General features: G+C 40.4%; 1 protein-coding gene across 1 annotated transcript; it reads right to left on the bottom strand.

Moving 5' to 3' along the window:
• Nucleotides 1-1,616: 1,616 nt before the first annotated feature.
• LOC120435777 (collagen alpha-1(XIV) chain-like) lies at nucleotides 1,617-13,627 on the bottom strand. The gene is made up of 7 exons (XM_039605903.1): nucleotides 13,584-13,627; nucleotides 10,795-10,830; nucleotides 9,833-9,899; nucleotides 9,552-9,740; nucleotides 9,357-9,434; nucleotides 6,968-7,123; nucleotides 1,617-2,274 (listed from the first exon to the last, which is right to left on the bottom strand). The coding sequence occupies exons 1-7, from the start codon at nucleotides 13,620-13,622 to the stop codon at nucleotides 2,033-2,035; spliced, it is 807 nt and encodes a 268-aa protein (XP_039461837.1). The 5' UTR covers nucleotides 13,623-13,627; the 3' UTR covers nucleotides 1,617-2,032.
• Between the last annotated feature and the right edge of the window lie 5,950 nt (nucleotides 13,628-19,577).

Genomic DNA, 19,577 nt, shown 5'->3' with positions numbered 1-19,577 from the left:
TTCATCAAATACTTTGCAATTTAAATCAAAACCTTTTAGATATTTTTATGTTATTTTTCTGTCAGAGAAGCAACAGAGTGAAATAAAATCTTTTAAGACTAACAGACTTTAAAGAGAAAATACTGAAGGAGACAGTTTGAAAATAAGTTGTTGCTGGACCGTTTGGAGGCACTTAACCAACCAGGTTAAAAATATAAATGACAGACGAGTCTCTGATTAAGACGACCACAGGGACAGTTACAGACTGTATATAAAAGAAGGATGTAGCTTCTACGTCTGATTAGCCTTGAACCCTAAATTCTCTCTGATGACCAGAAGGTGGCAGCGTTTGACAAACAGACGTCTGTGGGGAAACTGCCTCAGTCGATCTGTGACCTCAGTAAACAGTTAAAGTTGAAACTTTTAGGGTCAAAATCAGTCGTTTCAAGTCTTATTTAAAACCACTGGATTTTTTATTTAATCAACTGACCAGTAAAGAATAAAAATGATAAAGTGGGACGTGATTTAAGGCTCCATTTGTTTAGATCATCTGTGTGTAGATGCAGAGTTCAGAGCAGTTCAGCTGCTGTTGTGAGGACTGAGGGAGCGAGCAGTGTATGATTTAGCAAACTGTAATCAGTAAAGCTGAGCGACCATTTATCATCAGAGGGACTGAAGGTAAGCAGTGGTACATTTAGATATTTGTCAGGTTTTTATTTATTTTGTTCAACAGTCTGTTTCAAGCTGTGTTTACTTTGTAATAACAGAGTTTAATGTTGCAGATATTAAGGTAGATGGAGTATCTGGAGTCGTAGATTTCTTGATGTGTTTAATTCAAAGCAGTGAAGTTAAGCCTGGGATAATCCAGCAGCTGTGTGCTGATGACTGCAGAGATTCTCTATCAAACTCTGCTTCAAAGAGATTTACATTCTGAGGCCCATTTAGATCGTTTACATCTTGGTCAGTACATGTTAAACCATAACTGTTAATGACTGAATAATGAGAAGTTCATCAGTGTTCCTAGTGTTCATTTTACAATTTAATCTTTTTTGTCATATCTACATGTGGATCTATACAAGTGGTTATGACTCTTGTTGTATTGGTTTCTCTTCTTGTGGATATAATTAAATATTCCACTGGTTGAAGCAAACAGCCGACAGCCCTGTGATAAACCACTCACTGTGTGTTAACTAGCAGAGACTCTGTTCCTCCCCATGATCCTTATTGAAGCAGTTAAAAATAATGGACAGTTGTATTTTTGCCCAGTTTTGACTCAGCACTGTACTTTATGGCCTGCATTTGTATAGCGCTTTACTCAGTCCCTAAGGACCCCAAAGCGCTTTACACTACATTCAGTCATCCACCCATTCACACACACATTCACACACTGGCAATGGCAAGCTACATTGTAGCCACAGCTGCCCTGGGGCGCACTGACAGAGGTGAGGCTGCCGGACACTGGCGCCACCCTCTGACCACCACCAGTAGGCAAACATGGGGTTAGTATCTTGCCCAAGGATATTTGGCATGCAGCCAGGAGGCAGCCTGGGATCGAACCACCGACCTTCTGATTAGTGGCTGACCTGCTCTGCCACCTGAGCTACAGCCACCACCTTTAATGTGTTGCTGTCTATGAACTGAGAGGTCACGACCCCTTTGACCATTTCCACTGGTTTCTCAGACTGAACCATTGCTTCTTTAAACAGTATCAGGAAACCAAACAGGATTCCAAATGAAACGTTAGAAACCAGCGGGGAACATCATTGGTGGCTACATGAACCTTTGTTATACCGTCTGTGAGAACAGTTCACCTGTGAAACATGAACCCTCTTTGAGATCCGACGATTTCCAAACAATATTGTTGACAAATGAAAAACAAACAAAATGTAAATTGTTTTGAAACAGTTTTCTTAACATAGCATAGATGAGTTACAATAGTCCCGACTGGTATCCCTTCCCGTCCCTCTACAATGTCCATAAGAAATCCTTTACATCAGGCACTTGTTGATTAGTCCATAGCAGCTCCGAGCCGCCCAATCAGAATCAACTCCTCTCAGTTAGTCCACGCGGCGCCTCTCTTTAGTCGTCTCTTCGACCCGACTTTCTCTTCCTCCTCCTTCACACTCCGAGAGGTGCGGTAGACGCCAGGAGACCTCAGCTCAATGTCACCCAGGGCCAGTGCGGGATCATCGGGTGCCACTGGTCGAGGGGCCGGGTAGTTGGGCTGGTAGTAGCGGTACGGATCGTCTTCCTCGACCTCGCCGTAGTTCTGGAAGACGCTGGGTGGTAGTTGGACTGCGGGGACAGCACCGCCGTGAGTGACATCCTCGCCTTCTGTGATGCCGACCAACCAGGCAATGAACCAACCAGCAGCCCGGCAGATAGGCAGTGAAAAGCCCAAAACAAAGATGGCTGACCCCGCCACCACAGGAAGCAGTGTTTTGGAGCAATTTGTAGGGTTTTGATTGGGTTAGCAAGAAAAAAGGGGGTGGGTAAGAAGGAAGGAGCAAGAGACACAAGCTGTTTCCCAAAACGTTGGCTGCATCCTTCGGAGGACCCGGCCTTCGCGGTCTACGTGGGCCGGGTCCTTCAAAGACCGAGAAGGCCGGAAGTGCGAGTCTGTGAAATGGGACGGTCTAGCCTTCTGATTAACGTCACCGCTGTCTCGGTGGAGTTTAATAAACTCGGCCGTCTGCTCCTTGCTATCTAAAATATAACAGGACACTGGCGTAAATTCTCGACTGTCTCACACTTCTGTTTAATCAGTTTTCTGTTTGATGTTTATTCAGCTGTGTGAAAATCCCGGAGGAACCCACCCGGGGGATTAATAAAGTTTTATTTAATCTAATAATCTAATAACTTTGATCTCAGCCAACCCGATTTACTCCGGAACAAATAAAACAGCGAAATAAGGCAAACAATTACATTTTTTTAAGTTATCCGAGTGACTTATATATCATGTTTAACCTGAGCAGCGAAAGAGCGGGGGTCTGAAAACGATGAAGCCGGGAGTCCGCTGCTCTCGCCGGCTCGAGCGACCATTGAATCCCCCGGTTTGCTATCGAGCGGGTGGGTAACAGACGTCTCCGAAAACGTCGGCGCACTTTTGCAAATATGCGATGTCTTGATAAACCAAGCAGATATTTGAAGTTTCCACAGCTACTTTCTCGCCTGAAAATATGTTAAAAGTTTATTTTGTGACCCAGAAAGATTAATAAGAGTAATATTAAAACTTAGCAGCGGCCGCCATTGTTGGCAGCTGAAATTTGGCTGGACCGCGCTATGAATTCTGGGATATGGTGGGCCACGAAGGACACACCCAACCCATCCTTCAAATTCGGGGAAATGAAGGACGCATTTGTTGGCTGCATTTGAAGGAGTCGACGAATTGGGACAGCCTTCGTCGCCTGGCTGTGACGTAATCGGCCTTCAAATGCGGCCTCCGGAGGATGCAGCCGACGTTTTGGGACACAGCTACAGAGACAAGGGTTACCAAAGGTTACCAGGTCAGGTCTATGTTGTCAAGGTAACCAAGTCAGGATTATGAGTCAATTAACAAAGTGAGGATTTTGAAGTTAGAGTTACCCAGTCAGGATTTGTGAGTCAGGGTTAGAAAGTCATTTGACAATGTTGAGGGTCGTTAGGATAAAAAGCTTTAAATAAGTCAGATTGAGCTTTGATGTTTGCGTTTTGTGAGACATTTTGGACAAATGTCTAAGTATTACCAGCAAGTATGAGATCAGTTTTGTATTAGCTGACATTCAAACTGTCATATTTTCAGTAACTGAATGTGTTCAAATATTTTCTTTAAAATGATAAGCATCTGGATACTTAGCGTGCAAAAATATTCAAAGTTGTCGTGCAGATGAGTGTTTAGGACGAGTTACAGGAGTTTGTATTAAGTCAGTGGAGTCTGGGAATTAAAAAAGAGGAATTGGATGATCATAATCTAGAAGAAAAGGTAAGGAGAGGACGACTGTGTCAATGTTCACAGTATGTCGTTTTCAACCTGCTGATAATTCAATATTTTTTCTTGCTCCTAAAAAATGCAACAAAATATGAAAACAAGCAACAAATGCATCACAGAAAGTAGTGCTGTTTGTATACGGCACCTCAGTGAGCCACTCTGGATTTATCTGGACCAAATCTACGTATGACTTTTAAGGATCTACAACTATAGGAAGTAATGATAATAATAATAATGATAATAATGAGATTAAGATTACATCTGCTGATGATCAGATCAGATGATGGTATATAATTGCATGTTGTTCTCCAAGTAATTCATATCTGTGTAATACTGGGAGCAATATATCTCTTACAAAATGTTATGATTATGGTCAACAGCCTCTGAGTCGATCACCACAGACAGATCAGGAATGTCTGCCTGGAAACCAACAAATTTAAATGATCTCTCCCATTTCTTCCTGGATGATTGGTCCATCATCAGGTCAGAAATATGCCAGAAGTTTGTTCATGGGTAACAAAAGCATCTGGTTGAGGTGCAGCTTGCCTGAAGGTATATTTAACCAAATATTAGTTTGGGTGTTTGAATACTTTTGACCCAAATTCAAAAGTCATTAAAGATTTAAGCTTTACAATCATTCCAGCCTGGAAAAAGAACAGTTCACAGAAATCCTAAAAGCTCCAAATTACTACGACATTCCGCCCATCATGAGCGTATGCAAACTTAACTGAAGCCACATCACGGTTGAAGCTCCCGTCACATGTGGTCTAACATGTGGGTTGTTTGGATCATAGCAATAATTCTGATCGTGCTACATTAAACCTGCCATGACTGTCAGGGATTTAAGGTTTTAGAGAGGGGTGAAAGTGGACACTGGGAAGGAAAAAGGGTGCATTGGATTTATAGCACGAGACAAAACACATGAATTGCACAGCCCTGTTTGATTATAAGTGAACGTCTCAGTAATATTCTGTTGTGGGTTATTATGGGGATAAAAGAAGGTGAAGACAGAGATGTGGAGACACAAACACAGAGACAGAAGAGTGATTACAACATGCAGACATTACTCACATGACCACCCTGCAGACTGCAAGCTGCACAGCTCCGTTTAGGCCACTGTGTGACCTTTAACCTCAAACACATCAGTGATGTAGCACCAACATGCACAGAACATGCTGAAGATGACTCCTGCAGGGTTTTCTTTAGCCTCTCAAAAACATGTTTGCTGACTTGTGATTGGTGCAAACTAACAGTGATCAGGATGCATGTGAGGGATCAGCTGTGAAGCTGCTCAGATATAAATGCCTCCTGGGTCTTTGCCTGCAGCAGGTCAGAAAACAGACTGAGTGTGGATGCTGGAAGGTAACATCTGCCTGCAGTGCTGCTTCATCACCTGCAACTTTCATGTGGATTTTGTCATTTGTTGAATGTTTGTATGGTGACATATTTAGTAACTAATGCATGCATAAGAAAACCCTGCATGGAGCATCTTTCCAGTGACAGATTAAACCCACACTCACTGCACAGAGTGATTCAGCACCAACTGAGACGTTAAGATGCAGAGTTTATGACCACGTGTGGAATAAAACATGTTGTTTTTGAAAACATGTAATTGAGGTTTGTTTCCTTCTACTTTAACACAATAGAAGTCGTTCCAGAGCTGATGTTCAAAGATCTGTCAGATTTAAATGAGTTTTAATTCCAATAAAATATTCGTTTCTTTTATTTTTCACTTTGAAGTTAAATAATCAGCATCTTTACTCAACATCTGGTCTCAGTTCAAGAAACTGCTGCAAAATCAAAGTTGTGTTTTTTGGTTGACTGAAGAAATTTTGAGAAGTAAAGTTTGAACTTTTTTCATCCTCATAAGAAAAAACGTCTAAAATCTCAGGTCACAGTTATTTACTCAGTGATTGCTTTTACATACATGAACCTCATTTTGATCATCTTTATATCAACTGAAAAATCTACCACTGTAAAAGTCTATGAATGATTTTAAAAAATAAGAAGCAGCAGAATAAATAAACTTTAAAAACTCAGCTGTTTTGTCTCAAAACAAACTGTCTCAACAAATTCTGCTTAGAGTTGATTATTTTGGGTGAAATGAGCCTTTAAAGGCCACTTTGAGGCTAAATTGTTAAAGACATCATCTCTGTCTCTGTCGTTCCATCGAGTCTTTGGATGTTTAAAATCACGTCCAAAAGAAATCCCAGTGCGCTGCATGATATTTGAAATTGTACAGAATGTAAAAATCACACACTGAAGATGAATTTCTGTGTTTTTAACTTCAACACACCGACTGCTGTTTGTGAAACTGAATCCTGCATCTTAGCTGTGAGTGTATCTGAACGTGTTTCACCTTCAGACACACTGAGTGTGGGTGGATGACTTTATGTGAACATGAAGCACTAAATGTATAAAGGCTCATTTACACCATGAAGGCTGCTCTCAAAGACTGGCACAGACTTAATGCTGTTTGTTAAGGTGGAATTAAGAAATAAGTGTCTAAAGTTGTTAGAACATGTTTAGCGCCACCTTGTGGCCGGACGTCACTTTTTTTAAATTCAGCTTCACGAGGTTTTAAATTTCTGTCAGTTTTTGAAAAGCAGGGCTCCAGAGTGTAAATGAACCTTTATACATGTAGTGTTTCATGCCCACTTCTGTGACATGCACTCTGTGTAACTCAGTGGCAGCTTTTCAGTGTGAAAATGAACCACAAGAACTGAACATCTCTCTTCATGACTTCAGTCCAAATACAATCAGCTGTGAAATGTTTTCATGCTCAGTTAAAAGTTTCTTCTGTTCACATATTTGAACAAACATGCAGGTTTTCTGTAAGTCTCATTACAGCCTCTTCAGTCTGTGGCTGTAATTACACAACAGTCACGGTGGAGGCTGCTGCTTTAATCATGTGGCTGACAATAATAATAATTAATAATAATAACAATTAAAAACCTCAACAATTAGAGTCTTGATAACACTGGTGGATCATAGTTTCCTCATATTTCTGAGACTACGTACCTCCAACATTGTAGCCCACACAGGAGTTCTGATCACAGTAACCCGGAGGCCCCTGGGGGCCGATGGGACCGGGGCTCTCGGGCCGACCGGGTACTCCGGGATTTCCAGGTCGTCCTGAGGGTCCAGAGCTACCTGGTCTGCCCTGTCCCTGGGGACCTGGGAGGAAGAGGATGAAGAGTTTAGAAAACAAAAGACAAATGTTAGAATTACAGATTCACTCTGTGAGGTCAAACTCATCATCAGTCATAAGAACCCCGACTGTGAGCCCAAACAAGGTTATTATCGTTAACGAAAACTAACGAAATAACGAAAACTTGAAGTGAAAAAACATTTTCATTAACGGAAATAAAAATAAAAACAAAAAAAGGAAAACTAACTAAAACTGTAATGAGTGTTCACTAAACTAACTAAAATTAACTGAATTTATAGCAAAAATGTGTTTAGTTTTCATTGATGTGTGCATGTCATACAATAGTCAAGGGTAAAAAAGAAGTTTAGTTTCCAGGTTTTTTTCTTGCCGTGTCTCATTATGCCAGCAGGTGGCAGTACGTTAGTCGAGTCGTCTGTGTCGCTGCTCCGTCCACGCGCAGAATCATGTCAGGAAAAGTCTGGAGAAAGCGCCAGAGTCCAATTTGGGATTACTTTGAATATGACTGTGTTTTGGATAAAGCAAGTGTCTTGTAGTGGAAAGAGACAAATTATGAGGGACATTTCTAAAGGAAAAAAATCCACAAACCTTAAAGTGCACTTGAAAAGCTCACACAAGAAGGCTAACCTAGCTTACCTGGAGAAGGTAAGGGAGTACGCCCAACCCTCATCCCCAGAAACAGAAGCTAACCCCAGGCAAGGCAGCGTGATGCATCCCGAGACAACAGGACTGGGATATCTACATAACTGTGTGAGTCAATTGCCTTCAAAAGGTTTATCAATTCACTTGAACCAAAATTACGAACACCCGGTGCTGCAAGAGTTAATAGTCTCATTGCGGCCAAGATATACATTTTATAGTTGCCTGGTGTCAACGGTTGTTCATCTGCCCTAATTTATTTATTTATTTATTTAAAGAACCCATAGGTGGGAATGTGAGTTGTCTGTCTCTGCGTGTTAGCCCTGCGACAGACAGGCGACCTGTGCAGGGTGCAGGGTATGGTAGCTGGAATAGCAACATACCTAGGGATGGGTACTGATGGCACCAGTGTCTGACATAAACGGTAGTAACCAGACCGAAAAGCAGCGCACATTTCGGTGCTTTATTTCGGTGCTTTTTTTTTCCTGAGCCAATTCTAGCCAATCATTTTACGTTTCCGAGGATAGTAGGCGGGGCCAGGTACGTACGTTTCTTTTAGAGCAGAGCTACAGATTAAAAATGCCCAAGGCGAAGCAAAGATGCAAACTCAGCAGCCTGCAACAAGTGCTTTAAGCTGATACTGTGATACTGTCAAAGGAGGTAACACCTCAAATCTGATGAAACACCTGGTGACGCATAGCGTTTTTTTTTTTTTAAGCCGAGAAATGAGCCGTGTTTGATAGCTTGCTGCGAGACCTCACACCGTGCACATCTACTGCGGGAAACAGTTAAACATGAGAGGTTTTTGGACAAAGTTTGTGTTCTCCATTCTTTAAGCACCGGTTTGAGCACCGTTTAAGCACCGGCACCGTTTCAAAAGTACCGGTTTGGCACCGGTATCAGATAAAACCTAAACGATACCCAAGGATAAGCAGAAGAGAATGACTGATATGATGAAACTGGGATTTTGTTACACTTAATTATTGCAAACACAACTAAAACTATAACTGAAACTAATCAAAACTAAACTGAAACTAAGGATTTTCAAAAAAATAAAAACTAAACTAAACTAGCAAACAATTGGTAAAAACTAATTAAAACTAATATAAAATTGAAAATCTAAAGTCAAAACTACTACTTTGTCAACTATCAAAGTGATGTTTTTAATGGTTTTATGGTCAGAGTCATGTAGCCAAAGTACTTCTAGACTTTTCCAGGTAATAAATGTTTAAGACATTTTTAAATGAGACTCAGAATTAACTTAATAACACCTCAACAACTAAAACTATAGAAAAAAATTATATCAACTATTCAATTTTAGAGACAATTTGTTTACTTTTTTGGTTCAGTTCAGAAAAACAACAACAACAACAAAACTACTACTAATAAAAATAATAATCTAGCTTAGCATGTCACTTATCTTAAGACGTTTAATAAAAATTTCATATTTTCTGTTGAATTCTGTGGATTTTACAACATCTTAATGATCCATGTGAAACATGTGAAACATGTTTTCTTTTACTAATCAGGTGATCATGTTCAGGACTTTCTTCACCGCATCACTGGGATGGTTCAGAAAGGCTTAGCAGGAAAATAAGTTACCAGGTGGTCCTGGAGGTCCTCTGGGTCCTTGAACACCAACACCTGGAGATCCCTTATCACCCTTCTCTCCTGGTTGTCCTGGAAACACAACAGAAAGAAAAATTTTTATTTATTTTATACTGGGCCGTGTGGCAGCCCCTCAGTTCACACTCAGTTTTAAACAGTAACAGAGTTTTACTATTTGGTTAAACTTACCTCTTTCTCCTGGTTGCCCATTCTGTCCATTCTGTCCTGGGAAGCCTGGTCTGCCTGGGGGTCCCTGTTCTCCCTGTGGTCCTGGGGGTCCTTCTCGACCAGGCTCTCCTGGTGGTCCGGGAACTGTGCGGATTGACACCGGAGGACTCGGCACGTGGTTCAGGATGCTGTTGTAGCGCGCCATGTGGCCTGAAAACAATTCAGTTCAAACATTATTATCATCATCATCATCATTATTATTATTATTATTATCAAATAAAGGTTTGTTCTTTTAAACTCACTTTGGATCAGCTGTTCACAGACCTGTCTGGCAATGGCCTGAACTGATGCTGTCGACTGGAGATCTCCCTGAAAAACCAAACGATGTTCATATAAAACACATTCAGTTATGTGGGAGTGTTTTTAAATGATTCATATTCTGTGTTTTATGAAGGCGCTACAGACTCAAATATAATTATTAGGACTGAAATTTACACATAAATCTGCAGACTTGTTTCATTTCTTTTTCAGCAGTTTTGCAGCAGCTGCTTGTGTCAAATATTAAGTTACAGCAAATTTAAAGTAAATTTATTTTATGAAACTCAAATACATGAAGCCTGTGATGAGCTTTCAACATAAAGAATGAAAATGATGAGATTTTGGGCTTTTTTTAGATTAGTTCACAGTCAATATGCAAAATTTACATTTCTATGCTTTACACAGATTATATTTACTTATTGGATGATGCTGATATTTCATTAACACTTGGATGGATGTCTGCTGTTTATGAACTTCTTTTTTCCTTAAAGCGTATCCTTGAGTTTCACATTGCTGATGCAACACAACACTGCAAGGTGAAGCTCCCCAGTATATTTCTGACCTGTTGAAACCTCATGCTTCATCCCGAGCACTTAGGTCTTCAGGTCAGAGGCTACTGGTGGTCCCTCGTACTAGGTTTAAAACACGTGGGGATCGGGCTTTTCAGGCACCAAGGCTGTGGAACTCCCAGCCGTTGTCTTTACGCTGTCTAGACTCTACTGACTCCTTTAAAAAGCAGCTGAAGACATTTTTATACAAACGGGCTTTTAATTAATTTTTACTTCTATGTCTGATCTTATTGTGAAGCACTTTGTGATTTCTATCTGTGAAATGTGCTATATAAATAAATTTTACTTACTTACTTACAATATATCTCAATGTGCAGGTTAGCAGACAGGACGTTTGTGACTGAGTGAAAGTAACAACATGAAGACAGAGAGCTCACCCGTTCACCTTTCTCTCCCTTAGTTCCAGGAGGTCCCTGCAAGAGAAATGAATTCATGAAAAACGAGGAAAAAAAAACAAACTTGTGAAGCATCGAACACAAGATGAAGCTGGTGATTCTCTCATCAGGACAGCAGGTTGATCATCTTGCTGTCCTCATTAAACTCAAGCCTGCTTGTTTTTGTCATTGATTTAAAACATTAGAAACCATTATCCATATGTATAATAACTAAAAACATAATTTCAAATGTTTGTACTTTTCAGTGTTGACATTTCTCAGAGGGAAACACACACATCTTAAATCGAGGGGATTTGATTTCAGGAACGTGTCGAGACCAGCGAGAGGTCTCTGGCCTTCAGGACTGTGATGATGATACGTTTGTCGTGATGGGACTTTAACATTCCCTCTCAGAGTCTGGGGCAAATCTACATGAAACATCGTTAGAAGCTTCAAATGTGTCGACACAAAACAGAGAATATAAATATTTGTGCAGCGCTGTCACTTAAAGTCGTGCTTTTAATAATACTGATACAGACAAACATCCTGTAAGAATATAGAACAGAGGAATAAACACATAATAAACCAACATCGATGGAGCGTAGGCTGCTGTGACCTCGGTGCTTCTTTCTATTTATCGAGATTAGAAAGTATGACAAATGTTAAGAAATACAACCCAGAATGTAGTATTTATGGAAATAGTGTTAATACCCAAAACTTGAACTACTATATCTTTTACTTCCCTAAATTCTCATTACGACCTGTAATTTCCCAGCATGAGGTAAAGAGCTGATGAGGCCTTTCTGCAGTCCACCCATGCATCTGTAACTACATGCTTAAAAAGATTTTATTACAGTGATGAATAATCATTTGTCAGCAGATTGTATCACTGCCCACAGAGTCCAGTGTCTTCTTTGGTGCTGCACTTCAAATGTGATTTACTCTCCATGAAGTTTTCACATAAGCAGGACTAAATATGAAAGCAGCGAGCGCTCACACGCCTCTGTTTTCAGTGGCTGAAGTAGAAACCAGTACAGCAAATGGACTGCAGACAAAGGTTTACATGCACAGCTACATACTGATCACTGACTCTGCAAAAAGAAAAAGCTGACATGCAAACAGGTGGAGATCAAACTGAGACACTATGCTGTGTTTTGCATGAAGCTGCTGTCCCACCTGTTTCTCCTTTAGTCTGATTTAAATGCTTGAAACTCTTTGAATTTTCAGTTTATTTCCACTGCTGACAAAATATTTTAACACATTTGCAATAACGACCCAGTGGGGCTGAAACATTAAGGCTATGCATAAGTGCAGTTCCTCTTATGAACACTAGAGGCAGGCTCCAAAAACTTCCACATTAACAGCAGAAATAAACACGTTTAAGTGAGAACAAAAAGACTTTGAGTGAACTGTGATTCCTGTCACTGAGTCATCACAGCAACATAACAAAAGTCCTGATGTACAAACAGAATGAAAGAAAGAGGAGCCGTCAGCATCAGTGATGGATCTGTTCTGGCTGAATGTTGTGTTCACTGTTCATTCATGTGTTCACCCAGAAGGATAACGACACTGCCAGCTTCTGATAGAAAGAAATAAGGATTTGTGTCGGCCATTTGAAAGGCTGTCAAAGGTGGAGGCTCAAACAGCAGTTTTCTGTTGACATAAACACAAAACACTGAGCTGCACATATCAGTGAATGTGTCAAACAGCTTCTAGAGCTTCAGATTGGACAGGAAGCTGTTAACCTCTTTGACAGACGCTTACCTCGCTGCACTCTCAGTGTTCAGCTGACAGACTGGACAGAGTCACTGACAACACATCCTGCTGCCTCCTGCGTCTTTGCTAGACTTGTAGTCAAGACCGCCTAATCCGAGACCAAGACAAGACCAAGACAATAGGGTATCGAGACCAAGACAAGACCAAGACAATAGGGTATCGAGACCAAGACAAGACCAAGACAATAGGGTATCGAGACCAAGACCAAGACTGAGACCGAGTCGAGACGAGACCAAGACCAAGACCGAGACAAAAAAAGTCTTTAAACTCCAGCCAGACGCTGCTTCGTTTACAGGTGTCAGGCATATTTATGTGTTTTTGCTTTCGCACAGCCCTCACACCGCTGTCTACTGTCTCACTCACTTACTGAGAGGACAGACGCACGCTCCACTTGACTGTCGCGTCTCTCACCCTCTCTGTTTTTCACATAATGATATTATCGGATTGGAGCATAGCTGAACCACTGTGTGAGAGCTGAGCAGCGAAAGGAAATTAAGTGAGGGTAGAAATAACTGAAAGATTATTAGGCTCCGTTTTGAGTTTTGTTAAAAAAGAATGACTTCATATAGGAAAAAAATAAATATCACATATGCAGGACACCTTAAACTAGTTTTTAATTAAGCAGCAAGGCAGAACAAAGTCGGGCTGTATCAAAACACAGGGACTAAACCCCAATTCAACCAGACCCAGAACTGATCCGGAATTAAAACAGGACTACAACAGTTCAAAATCAGGACTACTTAGGACTTAACCAAGACAGAACCAGAATCAGAACTAGATGATAGTAGCACTGAAAATCATCATAGACCTGCACTACACTTATTTTTTTAATTCTACCAAAGTACAGTATTTAGATTGAGAAAAGTTTATATAATTATTTAGCCTTCATAAGCCTGCATAACTTAATAAATATAGAATTTGAAAAGTAACAAATGGTATCTAAAAAGAAACAGGTACTAGATACATGTTCTGATGAGTTTTGGCAAACAACCATTTCACTAACATGTGTGTCTCACCTGCTCTTGTTCGATCTCTGTTCTGTCCTCATTCTCCATCTCCCTCTCTGTTCCCCTCTCTCCCTCTCTGTTCCTCTCTCTCCCTCTCTGTTCCTCTCTCTCCCTCTCTGCTCCTCTCTCCCTCTTTGTGCTGACAATCAAGCCAAACACCAACATCATCAAATATACAGTTGAAACCAGATATTTACATACTCTTCAGATAAAAACACAAACACTTTTTTAATTGTAACATCAAATCAGACTAAATGTTTATTTTTTTAGATTGATAAATATAAAAACATATTTGTTAACTTTAAGAGTAAAGAGAAAACTATATGTATTTCTTAATTGCAAATGGCACCAAATTGTATTCAAAATTGAGCCACACTTATGGAGCTCCACAGTTCTTTTCCTGGTGTTTTGGTTGACATCTCTTGATTTTCACATGTCACAGAAACAGGCTCTGTGTTTTGCCTTATATGCATCCACAGCTGTGCCACCAATTTACTCACATGGACTCTACTAACCTATCAGAAGCTTCTTAAGCTCAGAATGGAATCGTCTGGAGTTTTCTTATTAATTAACAATAAACTTAGTGTATATGTTCTCCTAAATTTGATGAAAGGGATAAAATAGACAGCTCTGTCTCTCTTTATTCTGTCATTAAACTAATTCAAAAGATATTTCAACATTTATTTATCTAAAACAAAAGTTTACTCTAAATTAATGTTTAACAGTAAAAATAGTTTTTATGTTTTCTACCTAAAGTGTATGTAAATATCTGGTTCGATCTGTGAATACTGCTGTGTATTGAAATTTCTCTTGTTTTGCATAGATATACTGAACAACATACAAAGCATAATATATAAAATAACATCTACCTGAGTTTTTCTTTGAAAGAAGCTTCTTATGTCCATTGTTGTGTTCATCAGTACACAATTGAAACCGATTTAGAGAGTTTGTTTAGCCGTGGAGGGTAACAACTGAAAATATGAAATGTAAGCTAAGGCTCTCTAAAAATCAGCATTGTTGTTCGGCTTTTATTTATCCATTTGTTGATTCACTCGAAGAGCAAGTAACGCAACCAACTGATCAGTTTGATATCAATCGTTTGTGATACACCGTCATATTTACATTATTAGTTCAGTACGAATGATTTGCTTTGGTACCTGGTCAAACTTAAGCTCTCCTCTGTCTGCAGCAAACTCGCAGGCAGCAGCTTCTCCCCCCTCGCTCACATGCGTGCTGTGCTCAGTCGCCTACTGCCTGAGCTCGGATCATACCAAAATTAGGGGGGATTTACGACGGTGCCCCATGCTTCTGAAAAAAATGACCCGGGCTTAAGCCCAGTAAGCCACCCCGCTCCGCTAATGGTTGACTCCAAATCTCCCGAACACTATGTCGATTTGAGAACGGAAGACTGAAACAGCGAGACCAAGACCGAGACAAGACAAAAGTCCGTCGAGACCAAGACAAGACCAAGACAAAAGTCCATCGAGACCAAGACGAGACCAAGACCACGTAAAAGTGGTCTCGAGACCGGTCTCGAGACCAAGACCGGTCTCGAGACATCCAACTCTAGTCTTTGCAGAGACTGTTCACATGCAGCAGGTCATGCCAGAAACATGAAACTCATAAAACTCCAAAATACTGGCGTTCCTTCTAAGAGCTAAAAACCCTGCCAGTCCCAAATTAGAATATATTTAAAATCAATCCAATGCCTCAAGTTCAACATCTGATATATTATTTTTCTTTGATTTGCAATCAGTTTATTGAATTGTACAGGATTTCATTCTATTCAGTCTAAGCAGGTGTTATATAATTTAATATAATCTAGAAAAAAACAAGAGTAGTACAATGACAGTAGAGACAGTTTACAGATATAATAGTATCACTACAGTAGTACTTATATGCACAGTATCAGAGGTGAAGATGATAAAATATCTACATTACAGGTTTTATTATTCATATTAGTGTTTGACCACATCCCAGTGGTTTAATGACTGTTAATATCTGTAGTATCAACAAACGTATCAAACAGCTGCATTATTAGTGTGTCTGTTATGACTCACTCTGGGTCCTAGAGGTCCTTCCCTCCCTGGACCTCCGGGTCTTCCAGGAACCCCGTGAAACAGCACGAGGAGAGCAGAGGTCACTGCAGGTCACGTTCACACCAGCCCTAAATCTCAACATGCATCGATTTCAGTGTCTGTAACTCATTATAGGTGAGTGGGCCTGTGATGGAGCTCTGGATGTACACTTCCTAAATACCTCCTAAGAGAAGAGTACTCACAGGTGCTCCCATGACATGGATTTTTACTCATAGCTACACTTTTAGACTGAAGATATGAAGCCTTGTACCTGTGTTTTATCATCTGAGGAGTCTCCTCCACCAAAGGAGGAAAGATGCAACGTGACAGACATCGGGATGAAAGGAGGTTAAACACTTCACAGTATTTTTCCCCAGGTTAAGGACTTGCAGAGAGAGAAGGATTTTAAACGTGATGTCGAAGTCTCCTTCTTTCCTAAGTAACAGGTAACCTAACAGTCTAAATTTGATTTTTTTTTAATCTCTCTAAATAATTTATATTCAATTATGAAAGCACAGTAATGTGTTTAAGCATCACTTGATGTAAAGAAATGAGAAGCTGAGTGTTGGTATCTTACTAAGAGTGCAATGAGAGCTATCATCTGTAAGTATATAAAAGCTGATCACATCTTATTACCTGAGTTCCTTGTTGTCCAACATCACCTTTCTGCAGGCACAACGACAGTTTAAATCAAAGATTAAGGAAAAAAAGTAACAAAGCAAGAGTGAATGCAACGCTTTACTCACTTTAAATAGTTTAACTGGTCCATAGTTTAGCCAAAACTACAGACCAGTTGCTAGGTTCAGCAGGATTACAATAGGAAATGAGGTGAATGCGGAATGAAATGGCTGGAGACAGGAAATGAGCAACAATGGTTATTATTTTGTACAGAAATGAAAATAAAATAAGACACAAATTCCACAATAACAGCAGTAATAGTAATAATAAGCGGGCATAACAAAAATAACCCCCAAAACAGTCTTATTGAGCTCAATAATTCAGTTGTCCTTTTTGGTCACTAGTCAGGTCAGGATTCCTTATTAGGCTACGTTCACACTGCAGGTCTGAATGCTCAATTCTGATTTTTTGATCAAATCTGATTTTTTTTGTCTGCACAAAAAAATCAGATTGCTGTCACATTTTATTTGTCACTACAAATAAAATGTGACAGCAAACGCGCTCTAGTGTGAACCCTCAAAGCGGCCCGCATGCACAAAAGAAGACGTCACACAACGCGCTCTGTTTAGACCCAGACCAAACAGTGTTGTTTGACTGACGGCCCTTAATATAAAGACTTGTTTCAGACTTTACGTTTCCCAATTCTGCTTTAAGTTATAAAGTTATTTTTTTATTTACATATGGCCTGTTAATGATCCTTATTGCTGTTTTAGAGGAGCGGTGCTTCAAAGGATAATCTGCAGATTTCTGTCAGAATCTGCAGATTATACAGTACAAATAAAATGTTCACGTTTCTCCAACGTTGTCTTCCCAACAGTGTCACTAACATCTACACTGGATGGCCAGGAAGCGTTCGCGATGTCTTCTCCGGCGCTGATATTTGGCGTCTGTCTTGTGTCAGTGACATAAAAGACGGATTTAATGCGACATGACCGTTCAAACAGCAGTCGCTTTCTAAAACATCGGATATGTATCGGATTCAGTACCACATACGAAAGTGACCCAGATCGGATTTGAAAATATCGGATTTGTGCCGTTCACACTGTCATACCATGATCGGATATGGGTCGCATAGGGTCAGAAAAGTCGGATTTGATGCACTTTCGCCTGCAGTGTGAACGTAGCCTTAGTCTAGTACTTTTTTTCTTGGTTTTGTGGTTTGTGTGTTACCACTTTGATGCCTCTGTTGAGGGAGAATGTTGCTTGGAGATCAGGGGCAGTACCCCTGGACTGGGAGACCGGGGTGGTGGACCCCATCTTTAAGAAAGGGGACTGGAGAATGTGTTCCAACTACAGGGGAATCACACTCCTCAGCCTCCCTGGGAAAATCTATGCAAGGGTGCTGGAGAGGAGAGTCCGTCCATTAGTCGAACCTTGAAACAAATGTTTCTTTTCAAAATAAAAGAGTGGAAATACATTTATACAAATAAAAAGAAAGCCAGAAAGAACAACAACAAAAGCAGTTTTCTCTACTTGGTTACATGAAATATTGTTAAAACTGTATAACCCACCAGGGCTCCGATAATGGAGCATCCACTGGGTCCTTTCCATCCTGGGGGTCCCTGAGGTCCTGGAAGATCCGTATCTCCAACAGGACCAGTTGGTCCCTAAAGAGAGCAGGACAGAGAATGTTGAAGCTAATGTGCTAAAAACATGAATGTGATGTAGTTTGCAGTTTTGGATAGTCTGGGGTGGTGATGGTGGCTTTAGCTGGTAATGTGGGACACTTCCCCAGAGATTTACTGGTTATCAGGTGACCCATTAACCAACTGACCAACTAAAGAAGGGCGTGAGTTTATGATCAGCTACGTGAGATCATAAACAAGAACTTATTAACCAACCATGTTTTAACTCACACAATAACACTCAGAAATAATTGTTTTTCATTAACTTGTGTTATTTCATTACCTGTCTGTGATTTTTGTACAGTAATTGAACCAAGCCTTTAGTAAATAATGATAAGAATATGAAGAACACAGCTCTGATGTTATGTTCAAAACATATGAACTGAAGTTTGCATCCTCTAAGCAGCAAATGCCAGCCTGTAGCCACATGTAGTACCACTACAAGATGATACAGTGAGTCTGCAATGAGCTCATATTTGTATTGTTGTTTTTGCACTACACCATTAGCAGTGTCGGGGAATACATGTACCAGCGTTATGTATTTAAAATACAAAATATGAGTAACTGTATTCTGTTACAGTTACCGTTTTAAAGGGTGGTATTCAGAATACAGTTAGTTTGTTGAAATAAATGGATGACACGGCGGTCTTTTCCTGTTTCATATCTTAGGCTATGCCCTCTCTTGGTATTTTTGGTCATTCCAAACAAAACACGCATTAAGAGGCTCTAATGTCTGGGTCTCAATCTAGCGGCCCTTGTCACCCCTACTTGCGGCCCGCATAATGACGTGAAGAAATATTTTTTAAAATTATTATTCAAAATATTATTTAATATGAAGGCAATAGGCAGAGTGTTACAGGCATAGCCCTAAAGAATGTAGCCTCATGGGCAGTGTAGTCCGTGCTGCAGGGAGAATGGACTGTCATACCCGTTATGTGTCTGTGAGCGAGGGAGGGAGAAAAAGGAGAGCGGAAAAGTACGAGTTTTCACCGAGCAGAAAGGGGAGCTGGAAGCATGTAAATATAATAATAACCAATGCAGCCAAACAGAGTGCCTGATGAGCCCAGTTCTAAGTAAGCTATTAAGACTCAACTGTACGCTGTGTTCGTGTTTTCCTCCCAAACAATAAGTTCCGTTGGAGCAGCCTTTCAACGCCTCTCTCTGTCTCTCGCTAGCAAAGTTGACCCAGACAACAAAGTAAAGCTAGTTTTCAGCTACGAGCCCGACACGAACCCAACGTATTAGCCAGAGGTCCCTTTACTACAGTTCGGAGCCGTGGACCTGTTTTATATACGCGCCGAATAGTTTTCTATACGAGATCGCTGCAAAAAGTGCAGCCTTACCTAATGTTCACCTACTGTTACTCATTTATATTAAGAAACAGGGAAAAATTCAAAATACATGGACCACCAACTGCAAAGTATTCATTAAACTCAATGGAACACCGGAAAAGGCAAAGTGTTGGTCATCAGAAATATGGAGGAGCTGGACAAATACTGAGGTTCAGCTTACTCTGGAGGTATGAATACACACGTGACGTGACACACAACACAACACATGGCACAGTCCAAAAGAACTTCATCTGCATCCGGCAACAATATCAATATAACTCATTGGAATTC

The sequence above is a fragment of the Oreochromis aureus genome, linkage group 22 (assembly GCF_013358895.1).
Source record: "Oreochromis aureus strain Israel breed Guangdong linkage group 22, ZZ_aureus, whole genome shotgun sequence".
Taxonomy (NCBI): Eukaryota; Metazoa; Chordata; class Actinopteri; order Cichliformes; family Cichlidae; genus Oreochromis; species Oreochromis aureus.
The sequence above is the reverse complement of the archived record's forward strand: the minus strand, read 5'-3'. Positions and strand labels throughout refer to the sequence as shown.

Bases quoted from the DNA above. Each gene is read 5' to 3' on its own strand.
- LOC120435777 (XM_039605903.1), bottom strand. From the start codon at position 13,622: ATGGAGAATGAGGACAGAACAGAGATCGAACAAGAGCAG. The intron at 10,831-13,583 runs GTGAGACACACA...TTTCTCTTGCAG, and splicing joins CAGAGATCGAACAAGAGCAG to GGACCTCCTGGAACTAAGGG. The intron at 7,124-9,356 runs GTAACTTATTTT...TCTTCCTCCCAG, and splicing joins AGGACCTCCAGGACCACCTG to GTCCCCAGGGACAGGGCAGA.